The sequence below is a fragment of the Corapipo altera genome, unplaced genomic scaffold, assembly GCF_003945725.1.
Source record: "Corapipo altera isolate COAL_440 unplaced genomic scaffold, ASM394572v1 268, whole genome shotgun sequence".
NCBI lineage: Eukaryota > Metazoa > Chordata > Aves > Passeriformes > Pipridae > Corapipo > Corapipo altera.
The window spans coordinates 8,074,756-8,096,832 of NW_020884901.1; the positions used below are offsets into that span (position 1 = coordinate 8,074,756).

The 22,077-nt window shown below is 45.5% G+C and overlaps 1 protein-coding gene across 2 annotated transcripts in view; it reads right to left on the reverse strand.

Moving 5' to 3' along the window:
• The window catches only part of PAPPA (pappalysin 1), a 181,555-nt gene that overhangs the window by 73,719 nt on the left and 85,759 nt on the right, over positions 1-22,077 (reverse strand). For both annotated transcript variants that reach the window (XM_027650182.1, XM_027650181.1), the window contains exons 8-10: positions 17,273-17,401; positions 15,592-15,683; positions 2,660-2,856 (exon numbers count right to left, since the gene is read on the reverse strand). In XM_027650182.1, the coding sequence (XP_027505983.1) occupies positions 2,660-2,856; positions 15,592-15,683; positions 17,273-17,401 (418 nt within the window). The remainder of the gene's footprint in view (positions 1-2,659; positions 2,857-15,591; positions 15,684-17,272; positions 17,402-22,077) is intronic.

Below are 22,077 nucleotides of genomic sequence, written 5' to 3' on the forward strand. Positions count from 1 at the left end.
TGTTTAAAGGGGGGCTGTTTGACCTTTCCATTTCTCAAATCTGTATCTCTTTGCCAAGACTGTGTCATTCTTTGTAAGCATTTTGTTGTTCTAAACAAATCTTATACCATGAGCTTTCTCTTTTATCTCCCTTAGTATGTTGCCATTCGGCAGCCTCACACTAACAAGTGATGGAAGATCCACCTCAAACTAATAACCCAGTGTGGGCATCTAAGGAAGAAACAACTGTAGAAATGGACAATATCTTCACTGAACTAAGCAAACAGGTCACAGAAGCAACCCTACAATAACAAAAGACTCCAGCTTGTGCTCATCAACAATCCTCCAGCAGTAAACAAACACACAGAGGCAGATATTGCTGAGAGACACCACAGCAACCAACCAACCTGCCTTGCAAACCCCTCAGAAAACACCTTGACAAAACTATGACAGTTGTGCAGAGAAACAAGTGCTGAGATATCTAAGGATGAGAACCATTTTAAGTGAGAGCATGCTAAAAATGTTTTAAAGCACCTTGAGAGCGCTGGGGCAATTATGAGAAATGGGGATGGCTAACAACAGGCAGCTTATGTATTCTGTATATTGCTGTGCACTGCACTCAAACATATCTTTCATGGCATTCCTGATGAGGAGCCAACACAAATACCACTCTGATTAATCAGGAAGCTACCCAGCAACAACATGAAAAGTTTGCACAAGACCAACACAACCTACTCTGAAAGGTATCTGGGTGAGGAAAGGTGCTCCTTTCATCAATGCAGAAAACCCCTAAGGCTCAGTGCTTGTGCAGATAACGAAGCCAAACATGTTTACACACCAGTGATCATTACATGCAGTGATTAGAGGAGATCTTAGGTTAATTTTCATCTCCTCTAGCTAACAGACTGATGACCTGCTGCCCCACCTAACCCCTCTGGAGTGACAAGTCAGGTGCTTTCCCAAGCCAGCAAGGCTGTCTTCTTCCTGGGGAAAACAAAGACTTTCTCAACATATATGATTAAAAAGGTCAATGAGCCCCATGCACTCAAACTGGTGTAATGGGACCAGCTGAGCTAAAGCAAAAATTCCTTTTGCTGGAAGTAAATAGCCCACTGTTATCTCCCTGGGGGCCAGCCAATAACAGGAGGCATGTTCCCATTCACTCTGCCAGTGTGTGATATGTTAGTGCTCTGCCTATAAATACAACAGCTTTTTCTGCCTTTTTTTTTTTTTTTAACAAGGCTGTGACAACTTCATCTCATCTGGGTACAACAAACACGCCTGAGTTGTGGCTACACAGCAGGGCTTTCTGCTGTGTGTGTGCTGGGTGGTGGTTTTTCCACCACAGGACCATATGTTACCTACTGAGTGGAGTGGCTGAGTTCCTACCAGTGCATCAGACAAAATCAGGGCAGCTCTCTGATGGAGTGGCTGGGGACGTGCCCAAAAAGCAGCACCTGAACTGGAGACACTGCTCTTTGGCCTGCACTGCAGCACAGGGAGCTCGAAGGAGAAAGAAGTTATAAAGGCACTGGTAGGGGTCCAGAGGAAAGTTCCCTTTACAGTGTGAAATAATAAATGAGACCGTGACAAAAAGGCAACACTGGGCTCGAGATTCTGTCTTGATACTACGCCAGCTGACCATGCTTTGTGCATTCAGAACTGACCTGGTCATTAATTTGTTACAGACTTGTGCAATGTGAACAAGGCCAATTCTCTTGCATAAAGATGTTTTCTCTTGCAAGCCAACTGGAAAAGCTTAGAGTTTACTATCCATGGAGAAATCTGCTTGACATATCTGTGACACGGCACTCCTCTCTGCACTGCCCACTCAAGACACCTCCTGGATAATCAGACTCTCAGAACAACTTTTGTGCATCCTACCAGAAGTGAACCTAAGTTGATTACTGTGCTAAATGCTCTGTCTCTAGCAAGGGGCAATGGTGGGTGCTGAAGGAGGAATATACGAAGCAGTTCTTATATATGAAGATCTTTTCCCTGCTGTATCCTCTAAAAAACTAATAAGCAATGTGAGCTTTCTCAAGTCAGGTTGCATCTGGACTGTTGCATCTGCATCTTGTACAGCTCTGTTTTCCAGGCATTTATCTGAGGTCTTTTTGAACTCATTTGGATCTAATTCTCTCAGAGAAACAAAAGGTAAAGTTATGGTAACTGGAGCTATTTATGTTACAAAGAAGACATGGGAGAAGGGGGTTAAAGCTAATGAATGTCTTTGGGAATGGAGGAGACCTTTCTCAGAATAGAACAATAGAGTGCTTTTATGAAACTGGGAGGCAGAAAACACAAAACTATTAAAAAAAAAAGGAACACACTTTTGTATTATTCAGCATTAGCCCTCAGAACTCATCGCCACAGGATCATACCCTGCAGACACTGTGGAGAGCCCATCTATCTTCTAGGTGGTGATGGTTGGTTGAGGTGACTCCTACACAACATGTTGAATCAAGAAGGCCACAACTTGAGCCATTTCTAGTTGGATGGTTGGAACTGAATTTTGATTCATCACTATTAATCAGGCTCAGAAAGGGGGAAACTGCTGTCAAGGGCCTTCCTTGGTGAAGGAGCACCTATGAATGCTGACCACTGAGCTACACCCAAGAACACTGCTCCTTGGTGGACTTCCCCTTCCAGGAGAGGAAAGGGAACGTGCTTTCCTTACCTGGGTGGCTGCTGGCTGACCGATGACCACCCATCCTGGGCACTGCTGGTCACTGTGATGCGAGACGGAGACGTTGGAAGCCCATTGATCGAGGAAGCCTTTGGGGGTGTAAACGCCACAGTCTTTGATGCTGGTCATCTGCTCAAATTCCTCACACACTCCATCACCATCGTGGAAATAGCACCTGCTGGGTTCATCTGCAGGGAAAAGCAGAGAAGGAGAATCACAAAGGACTGGCTACACATATCTGCAGTGTAGTTGCCAGGACCTGATACCATCAGTGGTCGTGTATGTGCTGGATCAGGTCACTGGGAAGTGGGAGCATTGGTCACTTCCAGACCAAAGCAAGGTGATTGCAAAAAAGCCAACCAACAATAGTCAACTTTTGTATTGGGTAATTCCCTCAAGATATTTCCCAATGTTAGGGATATTCTGCTTATTTTCATCTCTTTCCTTTTATAAGGATGGAGACAGAAGAAAGCAGAGATAGAAAATACATACAGAGACAATGTGGGTGTTGGCATAATTCCACCAGCTTGGATGGAAAAACGCCAGGGGAGGGCTTGGTCTACAATGTTTCCCTTTTTGTTTTTTAAAGATATCTGCAAATAAACAACAACAGCAACCGTGACTGTAGGGATTGTGAAAACTGCCAAGCTCACAGTTGTAGTGACCAAAGGGCCAAACAGATCTGTTTATCCAAAGCAGATACACTATACGAAGTGTGAGGGGTAATCTTGCCACATACACACACAGCTTCAACCAACATGACTCAGATTTGACCTGAAAGGATCAAAAGCAGCAGGAGACTTTATTATCCTTGTCCATTTATTCTGTGGCTTCTCTAATGAGACTGCCAACAAAGATGCCAAATTTTTGAGGTTGTTTCTGTAGCACCGGCCCATTAAAAACTGAACTGAGATCCATCTCCTCTTTTCAAACAGACTGCATAGCAATAATGACTTTCAGTTATTAGAGTACTCTGTGAAATGGAAACCTTTGACCTGTTGGTATCCTATTTTGTATTGTATTATCATTGCCAGTCCCCAGAGGTATCCAGTTCTGACAGCCTGTTGTATTTTTGTCTGGCAAATAAGCCTGTTGAAAAAAGGGTAGGAAATTAGCCAGAGCTGCTAGCTGGGCTGATGGAAATGATCCCTAAGGAGAATCCTGTCAGTAGTATTGGACTATCTCGAGCTAGGTGTCAGAAAATCCGATGGCTGCTCAATTTTGAGCTACTTCTAAACTCCTAAATCCCCTGTTTATTTTTCCTCCTGGTTTACACAGTGAAATACCATCATGAGCCAAAAAAAATGGGTTTATTGCTATTCAATTATTTAATGACTTTCACTCCTTTTTTTCTCCTGTGCAATATTCCACATCTTTAAGAGAGTGTGGCTTTGAAAGAATAGAGAAGTCTATCAGGGAAGAATGTCATTATGGTTTCATTTCATCACAACCTCTGTGGACAACTTGTGTACGTGGATAAGTGCAGGGAACTGTGTATTTGCTGGGCCAGTGCTCCGAGCTGGCAAAAAGGCGCCAGCACACGTCTGGAAATGTTTCAGCTGTATGAGTGCAGCCCTGTGCCTGAGCGAATATTCCCAGGGTGGCCAAACTTCCTGACCCTACATGTCACATCTTAAAATCTTCATTTGTCTGGGAGCCACCGAACATCTACCACACACCTCGAAGAGCCTGGAGGAGGAGTGCTGGGGACAGTGCTCACAGACAGGAGATGACAATGGCTCCCCGGGGTGGCTGAGGGGATGTGCAGATGGGCCCTAAGGCAACCCAGCAGGGCTGGCCCCCTGGCCCTGCTGTCCTGCCTCCTCCCACAGCCTGAGAGCCCAACAGCCCTGAACCAGCAGGGCCCTGCTGCTGCTCATCTGATACCAATCCAGCTGGGAATGTTTGCTTGAACTGATCTGAGAGCCCCAGCTGGGACATCCCTGTACACTTTGGACATCCCTGTAGCACACCTTGGTTCCCTGCAGGGCCTGTTGATGCTGGCACAGCGCTACACCAGCAGGGCTCATTCACCCCTGGGAGAGCCGTGCTCTGTGTCTGACCAGCTCAAGGAAGGGGCAGAGCAAGTGTGTCACTGTGATGGCCATGGAGGCAAACTCCTGGTCCCCTCACCCTGTCCTTCTGCCTCTCTCGTTCTGCTCCTCTCTCTGCAAACCCATATCAAGGCTCTGGGTCTCTGCTGTACCCAAGAACAGCAGGATAAATCTAAGTGGCTCACTCACCTCAGAGCACTATGCCCCAGTTTGAGTTGAGAGCCTCAGCAGAAATCTCTGAGAAATATTCAGCCCTGGAAAGACTGTGGTCAGCAATCAGAATCCTCAAAAACAAATGCCAAAACTATGAAAATATGTATTTTTGGAAAAAGAGTTACTTTGTAATTTTATGAAAAGAGGCTTATTTCTATAAAAAAGGAAAAAATAAAAAAGAAAGGGAAATATCTACCATGTTAAAAAGACCTGACCTTCAGCCTTTAAGCATATGCACAGTCAGATATACACGTACAGTGAAACACCATCATGCTGCCACACACCCACACTGACAGAAACACTGACACACAAACACTCGTATGCTCTCTTTACACATCCCTGACTCAGCCACCCCACTGTTGCAAACACATACCCAGAGAAACTCACAGCCTAATTTTAGGCACATGCATTTAGACAGTGTTTCCCAGCCTTCCCAGAGCAGTGACTTATTTTCACGACAGGCACTGAAGTAAGCACAACATTTATATAGCAGCATACTCCTGCACTGGCTCCAAATGTTCCCTCCTAATGCGATGATAAACGTAATGGGCTTCTGATAAGATCATGTGTTTGGGATAAAAGAATACTCAAGACCTACTCCAACCCGATGACTTAATTCAAACTCACATGGATGGGAAGGCAGCCTTTGAATAGCTGTGATCCAGGGCAGTGTGTGATCCTAACAGAGGCTAATTTGTTCCTGATTATGCCTAAGACCCCAATAAATCTGTCTGCCCAGAGTCTGCAAAACCCGAGGGAGGAACCGAGTGCAGAGACTGGGATGTCTGAATTAAATGGAGGCTGCCTAAATGATTAACAAAGTCCTGCTGAACTGCACTGTCATGAGCCCTTGTGCTGTGCTGGCCCTGGAGAGCTGCCTCACCCTGCGCCGGCGGGATGACACCGCGCACAAAAGCTGAGAGATGAGGCACCCACTCGCCTTTGTGTGCTTTGAAAAATGGTGGGGAAAGTGGCTTTACAACCCTAGTTTACTTTTAAGGAAGATCTGTAAGTCCTACTATTGACACATCATTCAGCTTGCATTGCTGGGCTTTAAGGGGAGTATTGGTGAGAAGAGGGGAGGACCTTTCCTCCCTGTGAGCTTCCTAATTCTGAGTGATGGCAAAGAGGGGGATGTGATTAAATCCTTCCCAGACACAAGGGCATCAACCTTCAACATCCAAATGTGGTGCATCACTGGGTGGGCTGCCAAAAAGCAGCAGAGATTCTTCCTTCCTCACATGTTGAGCACCAGCTCTGACTCCAGATTCTTCCTATGGTCTTGGATGCTTGGTAGGTTATGGGTTGGCTTTTACATTTTCATGATCAAAGTGAAGGACAACCAGATTATTTCTTCCTACTATTGCCCTCACAAAATAAGAACAGGTTTCTTCCCTTTCCTCAGTGGTGTGAATGCAGCTCAGTTAAATCCATAGAGTCCTACAGGTTCAAAGTTGGGGAGGGCAGTGTCAGGAGCGGAGTATTTCTAGGAAGCAGTAGCTGGAGATGATACAAAGTGCCTTTTCTGTTCTCTTTTTAACAATATAAGCTAGTTTTTGTCCCCACAGTGGTCTACAGGATCCCAAGACATGCTGAAGATCATATCAATGTGTTGGTCATGCATGTCCATCAACACTGTGGACTTCTCACTTCATATATGAATCTGATTTGAAGTAGATATGGAGGAAGGGAACATAAAGGAAATCTGATTTGTCCTCAAGGGAAAAATGACTTCAAAAAATTAAAAATCAGTTGCCTGGAAATCCAGCTTAAATCTAGAACAGTAAAATGTCTGCAGGCACAGCACCTGGCAGCAGGAGAGAGCATCTCTGGGGGATTGACAACACATGCTGCAGGTTTCTCAGCTGAGCTCAGGGAACGTGTATTCACTCAGGCAGCCCAGGCTCCTTTTCCCTGGAAAAGTTCTTTCTGAAGGCACAAAAATGTTGGGGCCAAAACAACGTCCCTGTCTTGCCCTTGCTGTGGGACAAGGCAGTCTCCAGTTCAGCAAAGATTTCTGTGGTGTTTGGGAATCCCTGAAGGCTCTGTGGCAGCATCGACCTGAAGATGGGGGGCTTGTTGGAGAAATAGGTCAGCAAGACCTGGTTTGCTCACTCTTTAAGGCTTTAAGATCCAGAATGATCTTGGGGCTCGTGTGTGTTGCACTAGAAAATGATGCAAACTCCATCTCTCCTTGCTTCCTAAGCTGCCCCAGCACAGTGCAAGAGGCAGCCTTTTGTATTGAAATACAGACCTCTCCTCTGGGGTTCAGAAACGACAGGATGCTCAAGATACTGCAGAGGATTTAGGGAGCACTGGGAAGCACCTGCCAGAGCAGGTCTGGATGAGCAGGTAACTTGCCATCACTGTTACCTATTTGAAGAGAAGCTGGAAAATCATCGGCAAAATGAATGAAGGCTGGTAGAGGCCAGGAAGCAAATATGCAGGATATAGACTTATCAGTGATAGGCAGCCTTTCACCTCATTAAAAAAAAGAGATCCAATTCATGGCACAGGGCACATCCTCCAAGCCTTCTTTTAATGTCCAAGCAGGGTAGTCAAAGTTCTGGGGACAGACACTGGGGGCAGCTTCCTGTTTTCAGCTGGAACACAGTGATTGGCATCGGCATAGTCTTCTTTTGTGCAACAACTACTATTTTTTTAAAAGGCCAGACAAAAAAAGGGAGTATTTTTAAGCTCAGCTGTTTACTTAGGGATGTTTCCAACTATAACAAGCCTCATGCCACATAACTGTTTGTCCGGGGGAAAAAAAAAAAAAAAAAAAAAGAAGAGAAAGAAAGAAAAAAAAGGGGGGGGGACAAAAATGCAGAAGCATTGTCTCAGAGTAACAAATTCTTGGAACAGAACGAGCTTCGTATTTTAACCCCTGAAAGGTCTGTCCAGAGGTGTGCAGGCCTTCAGACACGCTGAGGGCCAAACCCCAGGCTCACCAAAGTCAGCAACTTCTGCAGAAGCAGCGTTTTACCACCACGTCACTTAATCGGCATCTCCAGCGCCGGTGTTTATGTTCACACAGATGAGGAGAAATGTATCCAGAGGTTTCTATCGCAAAGGGAGAAATAATTCCAGTGCAGATCACATGAACCCGGCGGCTGAGTGACCGCAGAACCTGCTCCATTTATTTCTATGGGAGTTTCACCTTTGGCTTCAGTGGGAAGAGAGTGAATAACATGGCCCGCTTCCAGGATATCTGCTAATCTCTTCTTTAATATTGAAGAAGGCAGAGACAGAGATATTTCCTGCTACAGTAAAATATTCAAGAGTTATTTTCCTTCCTGGATGTCCTGATTTGAAGAGAGGAAAACCATTACACGGAGCTCGGGCAGACCTTTCCGAATGAAGTGGCATATCAATACAGTTGTGACGTCTTCCTTCAATGAAATAAAACAGAAACCTTGGAAGTGAAGGCAGCGCGGGTGTCGCAATCCGCTGCGGAACATCCAGGGGCCTCGCAGGAGGCTTTTTCCGTGGAAGATGACAATCGTGTCTGAGCATCTCCTGAAGGCAGCAGGCAGGCTTTGCGGACTGTGGCTCCCTGGCAATTCAGCTGCTTCGTGGAAATACATTCCTGGGTGTGACGGGCTTGCTTTGTGTGGCGTGACTCGGCTCATCGGTATGAGCTCCGATATAGCGGTCGGGGCACCATAATTATGCAATTGATCTGCGTGCTGCAGACAGATCCAGTTACAGCTCCCTCGCAGAGCCCGGCACTGAAATTTGATATTTCACCTCCAGGAACATGAGTGTCACTTAAGAGAAAGGATATTTCCTATTGCTGGCAGTGGTAGTAAGATCTTGTCTGTTCTGCAGCTAACTAAGGTGGCCATCCCCAAGTCCAGGCAACCAGACATGGCCAAGAGGAGCCAATGTGGCCATCCTTAAAACCACAGAAACACAGAACATGCCAAGTTGGAAGGGACTTACAATGATCATGGAGTCCAACCCTTAGCCCTGCACAGAACTGTTCCCATGAGTCACACCATGTGCCTGACAGCATTGTCCAAATCCTCCTGGAGCTCAGGCAGGCTTGGTGCTGTGCCCACAGCCCTGGGGAGCCTGTTCAGTGCCCAACCACCCTCTCTGGGGGAAGAACCTTTTTCTAATATCCAGCCTAAACCTCTCCTGACACAACTTCAGGCCATTCCCCGGGGTTCTGTCACTGGTCACCACAAAGAACAGGAGCCAAGGTGGCCATTCCCAAGCCCAGGCAACCAGGCACGTTGTAAGAGCACTACAACTCATCCTCCTTCCACCTCACCTTGTTTCCCTCCCTGGATGATCAGATAAATCAGAAAAGTGATGCCAAGAGGATTTTGATACTATGTAGATTTATCAGCTATACTTGGAGACCGTTCAACCGAAAAGGTTTCTGTTGAAAAAGGAGCAGCGACTACAACCATGAGAAGGGTGGCCAGGGTGGCCCTTCTCAACACCTGACGTGCTTGGGAGGCTGAGGAGGAGTCCAAGAGCAAAAACCCAGAGGTGCCATTACCCAAGGAAAACAAACTGCTTGTTTGTGCATGTGGTTGGATGCTATTGCAAAGGAAGGTCTTGTGCTCAGCATCATCCTCTGAGCACAGCAAGTTGCTGTTGAGTCACAGAGGATGCTCTAAGGAAGGAATTACGACCAGCCTCTCTGATCCACAGAGAGTAATGTGTGAGGGATGCAACAAACGCAGGAGTAATTCTGCTGCTGGGCTCTCACTGTAGCTGTGTCCTAAAAACCAAAGCTGGATTGAGCTGGGCTGGAGTGATTTGCCTTGGGAAAAATGCAGGCAAATACCACTCCAGCCCACATTCTCCCCCACAAAAAAGCCCACATTCTCTTTTATATTTTGCTGCCCGAGATGCCTGCTCTCTCTGCTCTGTGGCTCAGCTGAATCTCCTAGGATTGCACTATTAATGATGACAGTCTTGAAAATCACTTTAAGAGACTTTATGACTACTAACTTGCCAAAGGAGTGCTTAGACATTTTAGAACATGTAGCCACACTCCCGGGAGCTGCAGGAAACACTCAGCTTCAAAGTATTTGCCTTGAGCTGAAGGAGTCACACAAATATCATCTGAGTAAGCCTGGTCAGTAAATTCATTACTATTTGCCATGAAATTCTGCTATAGAACCTCAGCTGCTTGAACAACAGCAACACTCTTTCCCAAGCTCCTTGGTCAATGCTTTCACCTTATTGATGCCCTGGGAGATGCTGAGTTTCTCTTGCAAGGTGGCTCAGTTTCTCCCATGCTGTTGTTCTACTGAAAGCCCTCGGCAGGGTCAGCCAAGGCCTATTTAATGCTCATGAAAGAAGGCAAAATCACCATTAGCTGCTGTGTGGGGCCACAGTTTCAGCAGCCAAAGCTGTGTTCCTATGCAATGGTATGAGGAAGGGAGGGGGAGAGGATGGGAGTGAGGCACCGCTCTCAAAGCATGCCCACAATGAATATGGATGGTCATCCATCAATTTATTTTAAGCACATTACTCCTCTGTCAGAAAGGGAAAAAAGGAAAAAGAAAGAAAGGAAAGAAAAGACATATAAAATTAGGTTTGTGTCACTCATTTAACACTGCAATTTCCCCAGAGGATTATGCACCAAACAGAGATAGCAAGCTCATGAATATTAATCATTTCCCTGAATGCAATGCAGCCCGCCAAACAATAAGATTAGGGGAAAGTGCTATGCTTAATTTATGGATAATGGGAGAGGTAAAGGATAGAGCTCCCACAAAGGTAAGGCTCACAGCTGGAGGGAGAGGCCTCTGAGGAGGAGGAGGACAGATCCAGATTTGTAAGGTAGCAGACAAACATTTGAGGCCAAGCAGGAGCAAAAGAAAAGGTGTTTAAGGATCATTGTCAAATTAAAATCATACTTCTCCCTGCACAACCACTGGTGACTAATGCTTCAAGCATGCCAGAAACTAGTGGTAAATTCAAGAGCTAGATATTTATTTTCTCTTTTCCTCTACTCTGTGCCTTTTCTTTGTATTTTACATCCCTGAGGCCCCAATCCAACACACCACGGAGACGTGTGTCTAACCTGAAACATTCTCATTCTTCAGGGCAACCACTCACATGTGGAAGTCAGTGGAAGTGCTGCCCTGTTCTGCTGTAAAAAGGCTTTAGCCAAGAGTCCCTTATAAGCAAAGGAGATAAAGTGTAGCAATAATAACACCAATAAGATGGGACTGAAAACCCCATAAATTACCTGGCAAACTTAAAGGGAGACAGAAGTTCTGGAGCTACTTCCCAGCTGTGTTTCAATGTGTCTATCAGTCTTTACTCATCTCTTTTCATATTACTTTCTCTTCCCCCTCCCTCCTTTTTTATTGATCTCTGCATCTTTTTTATTATATCCTTCTCTTTCTTCAGCCCTGGTGAGCTAAATCAATGCATAATGCACATCCCACTCCACAAAAGGAATGCAAATGAAAGCCGGGCTCTTTCTCAGCGTCCGCACATATATCTGGATGTGCGTGCGCTCGATGTTGGTGTGTGGGAGTGCACGCCAAGGACAAGGTGCTCAGCTGTGCCTCAGACACCCATTTCTCACTGCTCCGCTGGGAACAGATCAAGAGCTAAGCCCTGGGTTCCCACAACTGCGAGTCATAACTCTTACAAATGGGGTCTGCTTTACACAGGTTGAACTTGGCTGAGATCCGCGGTAACCGCGAAAATCGGTTATCCCGGGAGTAATCAGGAGCAAGGTGAAAGAAAAGCAGCCGAGAGGTAGGAGAGGGGTGCATCAGTCACACGGACACCACTCGGAATCACCTGTCTCCTACAAATCAAAAGGCAAAGTGAAACTTCCCCCGTGGGACCGAATTCTGTGCAGAGGGGATAAAATATGTAAAATCCGCTGTACGAAACAAGGGGAGGGGGGGGGAAAGGTAGAGATGATAAATTTGAGGATGGGGAAGGACGAGTGCACTGCAGAACTTAAAAAAAAAAAGGAGCACTGCCAGATGCTTCCATTAATTAATTAATTAATCTCACTGTCGCTCTTCAGCATGTTGCAGGAAGAAAACGCTATTAATCTTTTCTGTGTTCTGTTCCTCGGCTTTGTGCTCGGAGAAGGCCAGGACAGCCTGACAGTAAGACCACACAGTTTTCCTCCCTGCCTCCCTCCTTCCTTCCCCCACCCCCTCTCCTCCCTGGCAGAGCAGATTGATCCACTGTTATCTGATTAGAGAGGAAAGGAGGAGGGAAAACAAAACCAAGACGAAAAATAAAAAGAAGTCTAATTTTATTACAGGCACTAGAGCAAAGTGTCTTGAGAGCCTTGTGCCATTTAGTCAAAGGAAAGTTGGACCGATTAAAAAACCCCATAAACCTCATGATCCTAAAAGGCAAAGGGAGCAAGAGAGGCAGAGGGACACCTGCAAACAGGCTGCTTGGAAACATCCAGAACACAGCTGAACATGACCCTGAGCAACATGCTCCAACTTTGAAGCTGGATCTAACTTTGAAGTTGGCCCTCCTTGGACCAGAGACCTCCAGAGACTCCTTCGAACCTAAATTATGCTGTGATTCATGGCTCTAAATCTAAAGCTTGGTGGTGCTTGCGGGCTCTGTTGTATTTCTCTTCTACCAAGCGAGGTGACTTCCGTGGTCTCTGCTTTAGGAGGAAGGAGCCCACTTGGGCTTTGCACCCTCTGCTATGGAACCCCCTCCCCCGATGATGCCCCTTCTGTCCTGCCTTCAGCAAACAAAATGTTTCGCGATTATTTTCAGCCACGTGGGATCCAATCCTGCAGCCAGTTTGTGACAGGCATTGCATTCACTGTTGTGGTTAGATTTGCTGAAGACTAAAGAATGCCTTGTGGTAGTTCAGAAACATGCCTGGAAGAAAGCATTTGCAAGATCAAACCCTGAGGCCCCCGATTCAGCAAAGCCTCTGAACATGTGTTTGAGGCTCACTGAATTCTTTGGTGAAGGGGAGTGATTCCCGGGGCTCTAAAGAGCTACATAATACAACAAGAACATCACTGCAAAAATAACACTGTCTGAAATAATTACTTCTTGTCCTACAGGATTATAACATGTGTTAGCCTTGCAAACACAGAAATAAATTACACTTATTTTTTTCTGTGCTCCTCAAACAGAGACCTGAGAATTCTGTATTTTCCAAGAAAACACCCCACCAGTATCAAAGAAGAATTTTGTTTGGCTTAAGGCAGAGGATAAGGTCTGCTACTATTAGACTGTGGAGAATGCTGAATTTCTGCTCTTTTTTATTATTATTTATTATGTAATATGAACAGCCACTCACTTGCACAACATCTTTATGTTTTCTGGTGAGGTTCTAGTGCTTGATATGTTAAAAGAGAATATAAATCAGCACAGTTCATTTGTCTGAAAGATGAACCAGCAGTGTCTCTTTAGCTCTTGGTGTCATAATTCGTGGTGGTCCAGCAGTCACAAAAGCCAACAAGACCTGTTTCCCAGGTATTACCTTCTCTGAACCTCTCCTAGAGACTTGATGCAGGTAGTGTTTGCAAAAACCAGCAGCAGTTCTGCCCTGGCAGACCCTGCTCACACACTGAGACCCCCACCACCACAGCAGTCTCACCACCACAGCTCACAACAAAACATTTGTGTGCCTGCACCTTCCCTTTGAGTCAGCTCGTTTGATTCATCTAAGTGAGTCCCTGGATTTGGTATTTCACAGGCAATTTGATATCATTTTGTAATTCAGGACCCGTGCAAACCCACAACCTTCCAAAGCTCATGACAAACAAACAACTTTTCACCCCTGGAATTCCCCTTTCCTTTCCAACGCAAGCAAATCTCAAAAACCACTTCCTCTGTAATGGCACAGCAAAATCCACGTGTGTGTTTTAGTTGCTTCATTTTCCAATCATTTTGCTGTCAGACAGCTTTTGCTCCACACTCTTAACCAGCCCCATTGCTGGTCCTGGTGATGAACATGTTGGTTCACCAACCATGGATGGATGGTTGGATGATGGTGGATGGATGATATGGTTGGACTTGATGATCTTAAGGGTTTTTCCAGCATAACCAATTCTATGATTTTATGTACACAGGCAGAAAGCAGACTCCTGCACACCCCTGGCAGGACACCACTGTGTGGTCCAAGGCTTGGGACACCGCACTCTTACTCCTGTCCATGGACCTATTTGGAACATTTTGCAGCTCCCATCCAGCCCACACCACCTGTTTTATTTTTGAGAACCAACAAATGTCAGTCATGCCCAAATACAACACTGGGATGTGGTCAAAGTGCAGACCTGGAGCAAGGAATTCAGACCTGCTGGTGAGCAGGGTGATACAGATATAACCACCCAGCTCCAGCTCAAACCCTTGCTGGAACCAGCCTCACACTACGCCTGACTTCTGGAGAACCCAAAACATTTACGTAAGTGTTTATCTCACTTTCAAAATATTATGACTAACATCTTTCAAGTGCTTGAGGCTTTAAGGCAGCAAGTTACTTGAAACTTCAAGACCACCAATAGTCACAATTAGCCTGGACCATAAATATGCTCAATTTCAATAGAGCTATTTATGTACGTAAATAAGCACATCAACAAATCAGGCCTCAAGTCTCACAGTGTGGGATGCTGAAGCAAAAATGTAGCTGTTCTGATGAGCCAACCAGTCCCCAGCTTACCACCCCAGGGAAACATGGTGCCTGTGAGGTCCGTTATATGTTGCTCCAGGCACAAGAGATAATGGTCAGATTGCCAAAAAGAACAAATTTCAGACTTGCCAACATTGTATTATCTTCTTAGGACCAATGCCCTGAGCTGAAGGCATGGGATCACTACATGGGACATAGGGTTTTCTTGGTCAGTCCAGATAAGGACTCTCATAAAATGTCTTGAGAAAAAGCCGACCCTTAATAAACATTAACTTTGGTTCTTGAAGCTCTGTGTGATTCATTCTTTCCCAGACCTCACAGAGCCCTGTTGGTTGGGAAAAGCAACCCCACATCGTGGGGCTGCCCCACAGAAGGTGCAGTGTAAATTATTCTCCATTTCCCTTCTCTGTCCCCAGCGTTCTTAGAGAGTTTAATAAATATGTAAAGCTCACAACTGCAGCCCTGCTATCCCCGATAGCTCGAGCATCTTCCGGCCATTGTGCTTACAGGTTTTGCTAATCAGAGCAAACCAGGCTTGCAAATGAAATCTGATTAAGTAGTTTTCACCTCTGAAAAAGGGGATTAGCCAGACCTTTGATCCTCAAATATTGATTTGCAACTCAAAGGAGGTGTGACCTCAGCTGGACTTGCTTCTGGTCTCAGTCCCTTCCCCTTTCACTCCTCCTCCTGTTTACCAGAAAAAAAAATCAGTTCATGTCTTCTCACGTAGTCAGATCTAAAGCCTATTGAAGCCAGTGGAAAACCACCCACTGACTTCAATGGGCTTTGGATCAGTCCCACAATGGCTGACTTAGCCCTAAGTCTCAGGCTGTTTCAAAGCCAGCAGAACCAATTTCCCATCAAAATGACCAGAAGCTGGGAAGATATGTTCGCCTTTCAAACCTACAAATTCCACCTTTTTTCTCTCTTCCATGACAACTCTTCAGCTGGAAATGCTGAAAATACTGTCGATTTTTTTCCTTGCACTCTGCATGGAGGTGTTGCCCACGGTGAGTGGAAGGGCTCCGAGCTGGACTTACCGATGCAGTTGAAGGACAACTCCTGCAGGCAGAACAGGGAGCAGCCATCCCCGTTGATCTTATTCATGTCATCACATTCTTCCCCCAGTTCTCTGCAGGCAGGGCACACACATGCAAAAAAAGCAGTCAGACGGCAAATAGTATCATTCCAATGATTGCTGCAACCCCGCTGAAGAACCCCAAAGTCCTGAAAACTTGTACAACAGCTTTCTATGCCAACCCCTAAAATACATCCTCCCTTGTGCTCCAGCCCCGAGCTTCATCATTCCTGGTTCACAGGCCTCCCTGGCCACTTCTCTGCTGCACATGTGGATACCACTTGCTGTTCTCTGATGAGGTTATGAGCAACTTCCTTCATAGCTGGTGTGGCTGCAGCTCAGCAGGTGGGGAAAAAGAGAACAGGAATCTCTGAAACTCTTTGTATTAAATCTGGAAGGGCCAGACTGTGACCCCAGCTGGGAATAACAAGGCTTAAAGTCTGGTGCTGGGCTGTTCCAGGTGACAGCACTTGGAGGAGAGTGGTTGACAGGGAGCAGGTGGTGTCACTGGACCAGCCCCCACAGTTGCAGCAGCATGTGGGGAAAAGAGTGGGAACCAGATGAGAAAGGGGCTGCCACAGCTGCAAGTGGGGCCACAACCAACCAAGCTGTGACACAGTCTGGTTCCTGCTCGCTCCTGAGGCAGCTCAGCTATTGTTTGACACTTGCTGCAAAGCCACAAGTGATGTTTGAGGAATGTGCAAACATAACAGTAGCAGAAAAGTTATGTAAAGCAGAATTAATCTGTCTTTCTCCACCTCTCTTTCCAAGTCTGCCCTGGATTCATATGTTTTTTGGTTGTTCTCTTTGATTTCCTTGCCTGTTGGGCCTCATCCTGCAAATATTTGCTGCCAGGTGTATCGTCTGACAGGGTTGTGCTGTGTGATTGCTGATCAGCATTATTCCAAGCGGAGAACACTGGCTGGATTAAGCACTTGCTTGTTGTTACTTCCACAGTTTAAATAATTAAATTACCTAATGCCAGGAAGTTTTGAAGCAGTGGCCTTAAGGGCCAACATAGTAAAAGAATAAACCCTAACACAGTTGTGAAGGATTGTTTTACATATTCAGTGGCCTGGGGACTGGCAGCCAGCGAGAGAAGGGAGCTGATTGAGAACATACAATTCTCAGAGGCCAAATCTATCACCTCCAAATGCATCCCAGCTCTGGTGGACGGTCAAACAAGAGGTTGCACCAGGAACCTGGCCCAACACGTGGCAGGGTTTTACCCTGTCCACCAGCTGTGAGAAACAGGGGACACCAAGTGTAAGGGCAGCATCCAAGGCCGTGTGGATTTTTCCAGCACTTACTTCAGCCCTGTATAGGAAATGTCATTTACATGTGTAAAGATACAGATGCATGGGCAAACAGCATAAACAGCACACAGTGGACTTTCCTATCGATCCTGCTGTCTGGGCTCCATTATCTGTATCTCTGTCTGTATCTCCTGGTGCCAGGATAGCAGGGCCTACGTTACAATTAAATGTCCTCATCCTGGTAATCATCAGCACATGAGTCATTATCCACAGAGGAGAGCTGGCCTGAACTAAGGAGACATCAGAGGTCATCGGTTCCTTTCTAGTCTCTGATTCTGGCTTGAGTAGATGTGCCCAGATTTATCTGTTTGCTCGCTCCAGACTTACATTTGGATAATCCCATCTCCACAGTATCCACTTCCAGAGATATAGACGAGAGCAGGGGAAGGTTCACTCTCCTCCATCCCGGAAACAATGACGACCTGGTACGTGTACGTGGTCCTGTCACTCAGCTCCCTGCAAGGCAAGAGGAGATACTGAGTGATAGGTACAACAAAGGCAGCAGCAAAGGGCAGAGAAGGAGGTACTGAAGTGGGGGTTGGATGCTAAAAAAAGCAAAGTTTAGTTCATTCAGGCCTTCCAAATGTTCCTGCCTCTTTTCGATGGGATGGATTTTTGGTTGGGTGTCTTTTCCTTGTGAGCACAGTCAGCTCTGTCCACGCTTGATTTATGCACAGCCCTGAAATAGCTGCAAACTCTTGACCATTTGGCAGCTAAACCATCATTTCTTGATGAAAATCATGCAGTTTGCTGTGTTGCTGCTCACACCCACTGCAGGGATGGCATTGCACTGGCACCATGGCACTGTCAATCCTCACCATGTGTAGTGGGAAACACTAAGAGCATTACTGACAGTCCACGTACTTCAACACCTGAGGAACCAGCCCTGTGCCTCACTGTGTCCAGCCTTGGACACTTCTGCTCCTGTCTGTCACACCGGGGACAGCATTACCAGCAAGTTTGTGGCACAGTTCATTTAGGGAACTTAAAATACCCTGTAAACACTCATTATTTCCTGAGCAGCCCTGAGCTCAATCCAACTTCAGCTGGAGCCAGTGGGAACTTGACTATTAGCTTAAGACAGAATGGGACTGGGGATGTTTCAGTGATAGATAAATAAATAATCCGCTTTGCATATGGGTATTTAAAAAAGTAGAGTTAAAAAGATTTTTTGTTTCTGAGCAAAAAAAAATAGGATCCACACAACAGCACTGGATCATGGTATTAACATCGAAATACTCACAGAAAGAATGAGCAAATTGCTACATTTATGCAAAGCCATAATAACCCAAATCCTGTGCATCTGTAAACAAAGAGTAATTTTTATATGCAACACAGGAATAATATAAGCCTAATAAAAATATTTAGCTCTTTTACAATGTCTTTTACATTATCAAAACTCAAAACCTTCCACAAAGGAACTCATTACCCTTATCCTCATTGTATCCAATTTGTAAAGCCGGGGAGTAGTGAAGGCAAAATGACTTGCTCAAAGTCATCAATCAGGCTAATTGCAGGGCCCATAAGGCAGCCCAGCTCTTCCCTAACCCCTGCCAGTCCTCTGCTTACTACACTCACATTGCCCCAGTTACTGACAGTAATACATGTGTCTTTTTGTCACAGGAACTTGGTCAAAAAGCACATATTAATGGGGTGTGTACTGGGAGGAGATACATCTACTACACAGAGCAGCAAAGCCACTGAGGTGGGTATCAATGGGCTGAGTTACTGAAATCTTCAATCTTCAAGGTGAAATAAGTATCTTGTTACAGCATTCATTAAATTAACAAGCACGACTTAAACTCCAATATCCCACATTATATTTTACAACAAAGCTGTTTCTCGTGGATACTGTGCCTGCAAAATAACTGGCACTGAAGGAACTGCACTGGGATCTGATTCTTTGTTCAAACACGGCAGTGAAATGGGAGTGGAGCTCAGTGGGACAAAAGCACAACTGGCTTTCTCATTCCTTCAGCACCTTATCTCTGTCAGCAACAGTCTGTGCCTTCTAATAGCTAAATTTGTGAGTTCATGTAGCACAAACAATATATTGATTCACCTACAGACTGGGGGGATGTCTACCCAGATATTGGTAAGAGTGTTTATTCAATCAGAGGGAAAATTTTTAAACTTCTGCCCTTGGGGCTTGTTTAAAGTTTTGTTAAAAAAAAAAAAAAGAAAAAGAATTATGGAAAGTAACTTAAGTGGCCAAACACACACTGCTGTATAATACTGAGGGTTTCCTTTAGATTTCATTCCTGGACAAATCCACTTATTAAAGCGAGAAGCTTCTGATACATACTGATGAAATCAAAGCAGAGCCAAGCTCTGATTAGTACAGGGCAGTTATTTCTCAAGTTCTGTCTCAAAACCATTCGTAAAATATTTAAGATTAACAAGTACACTTGCAGAAATGTGGATTTTGTCACTGGGGATCTGCTAACCACAAAAAAGGTTCAATTCTTCGAAAGAGACTGTTAACAAATGAACAGTTGGGGCAGCTATAACAGCTAGAAAATAAATAAAGCCACGCTGCTTTTTGGTGGGCTGAGTGCAAAATAGGAGTGTTCAGATTCTGATTTTTTTATCTGATTTCTACAGATACCCACTGGTAGTTGGGTGAAGTGTGTCTCTGTGTGTGTGTTTTAGTGTCTCTGTGTGTTTTTGTGTACATGTAAGCAAAGGGACAACAGGAAAAGTTCACATTTGTTTATGGATAGGGTGGGAAGTTTGGAGGACACAATGGGAGATGATGTAGAACTAAATCAAGCACAGGAGAGAATATGGTGGTTATGAACTATGAGGGGATTGGAGATGAATGTGTGTGTGGGTGAATAAGACAGAAAACTGGAAAAGAGTTACTAGTTGGGGAGAATTCTGGCATATTTAATTGTATGGATTGGGAATGGAAAAGTTTGCATGGGGAGAGGGTCCTGTGGACATGGAGCAGTTTGGCTGCTTTGTGGTCTAACCCTGTCACCTGCTACACACCAGGGAGGGGAGATGTCCAACAGCAACCTGCTGCTCAAAGATGGAAAGCCCTTGGGGAAATGATATGTTGTGACAGGCAGATGATCCTTATAGTTTACTGACACAAAAAAGGGCCATTTCTTCTCCAAAAAAGAAGGTGCACAAAGTATCCGACCCCTTACACATACATTTAGGTATTAGCACAGCCTGGCTCCCCTTACCTCTCTGCAGTTTGGGTAGAAAATGAGATCTGTGAAGTTATATATGCTCATGATACCCCATGAGCTATGAAGGTAATATCCTTGTCTTAGGTTAAAATGCAAAGAAAGGGAAGACAAATGCCTGGAGGACATGATTTCCAGAGGGGACAATCCCTGAGATGAGAAAGATTCCAAATCCCCTCTCAGGCAGCCCAAGTAGAAACAACCTGAAGCTTCACAATCTTCCTCACGGTGGGGGACAGCAGAGGAGCCCCAGGCTGCCACATCCAGGGCAGCACCAACAAACCAGCCATGCCCAGAAGAGCTCAGAAATGAGACATGTGCGCTCCAAAAGTACCCTCCAGCATCACACAGGCAGAGCTGGAGATGTGCCTGGACTGGATCACCAAAGAGCCACCTTAGAAACTCAAAAGTCAAGCCACAGCTCTCAGCTCACCCCAGCCTGATGTGACAAAAAGCTGACTGAGCTGGATGTGGCATTTCACATCTCAGCAACTGGAACCTGAGATGCTCATATCCTCCTGAACTGTATGTATCATATTGACAGCAACCAGGAGTTTTAACATTCTTTCAAAGTACCTACATTTTGGAAAAATATAGCTGCTAAAGGCATGATATGTGAAATACTTCGGGCAGTAATCCAGTCCCATAGCGAGGGAGGGAGGAGCACAAGGAAAAAGAAAACAAACAAAGAGTTTATTCTCTCCTATATAGTTATATCATACCAAGGTCGATATTACAGACTCTATCTGGAGATGTCAGCAAGACAAGCTCCGCTCCAAGTGGTGATAAAAGTGTGAATTCTGAGCATTTATTTTCTCTCTTGCCTTCCCCGGGAGCTGATGGCACAATGACAGCGACAAGGGGCACTTTGCTGTCAGGCAGGACCAGCACACGGCGGCTTCGCGCGGTGCTACTTAAGGAGGTGAGAGAGAAGAACATCTTTAACATCAAGGATGCGAACAAACACTCTTTTAAATTTATATCTATGGTCTTTTAATGACCTTTTCGAGAAGTGAGTAAGCCGCATTGATCGCTGCAGCTTCCGCCTGTGGGGAGGACTCTTATTAAAAAGCAATGACTCAAGCCCTGCTTAGAGGGGGAATTAGGACGTGCTGTGTGAAGCACCACGAGGGCAACTTGCCTGCCTGCTGTGGCTAGTGATGGATCCAGGGTCAGAAACACAGAACCCTCTAATTCTTTTCATGTTTTTGCTGGGGAGGCTGGGCAGTTGGGTTAATCTCACTCTGTCCCCCAGGGGAGGGACCTCTGCTCTCAGTTTGGGTGTTCCTGGAGAACTTCAGGGAAAATTATTCCTGTGGGAAGTTGTTTTTTTTTTTTTTTTACTCAGACCAAGGTGGGTTTAAAGGATCACTGAATTTATAGAAGAAACACACATGCCCTTGAGTTCCAGCAGAGCTGACACTGCCCCAACCACATCTGCTCTGTGCACACCGTGGGGCTTCAGCATCTGAGGGCACAGCACACACTCAAGAGGCAGTGAAAGCATCAAGAGGAAGCAAACATCCCGTGCCTCTCTTCCTACTACAACGGCATATATGTGTTTCCTACTACAAAAAACAGCAGGAGTGTTTTCACAAAGTAAAGACTTGTTTCCAGCAAAATTTCAAATATCCTTAAGGCTGAGCCCAGCTCCTGCCCTATGAAAAGATAAATGGCCAGGCAGCAATGAAAGCAGACAGCGTTCCTGTTATCTAAGGACAAGATGACAAAGTTTTAAGCATCCCCAATTAAATTATGGCTGTCACAGGCAGTGTCATGTGAAACACGCACATTCTACACCTCAAGTGTCCTCGTGAAGGACTCTTCTGGCTTTGACCTTAAATACCCACCCAATTCTAGAGTCAAAAGACAACATTTTCTGGACATCTCTTTGCAGCCCAGAACAAGCCCTGGTCTGCCAGTGATGTCCCTGTT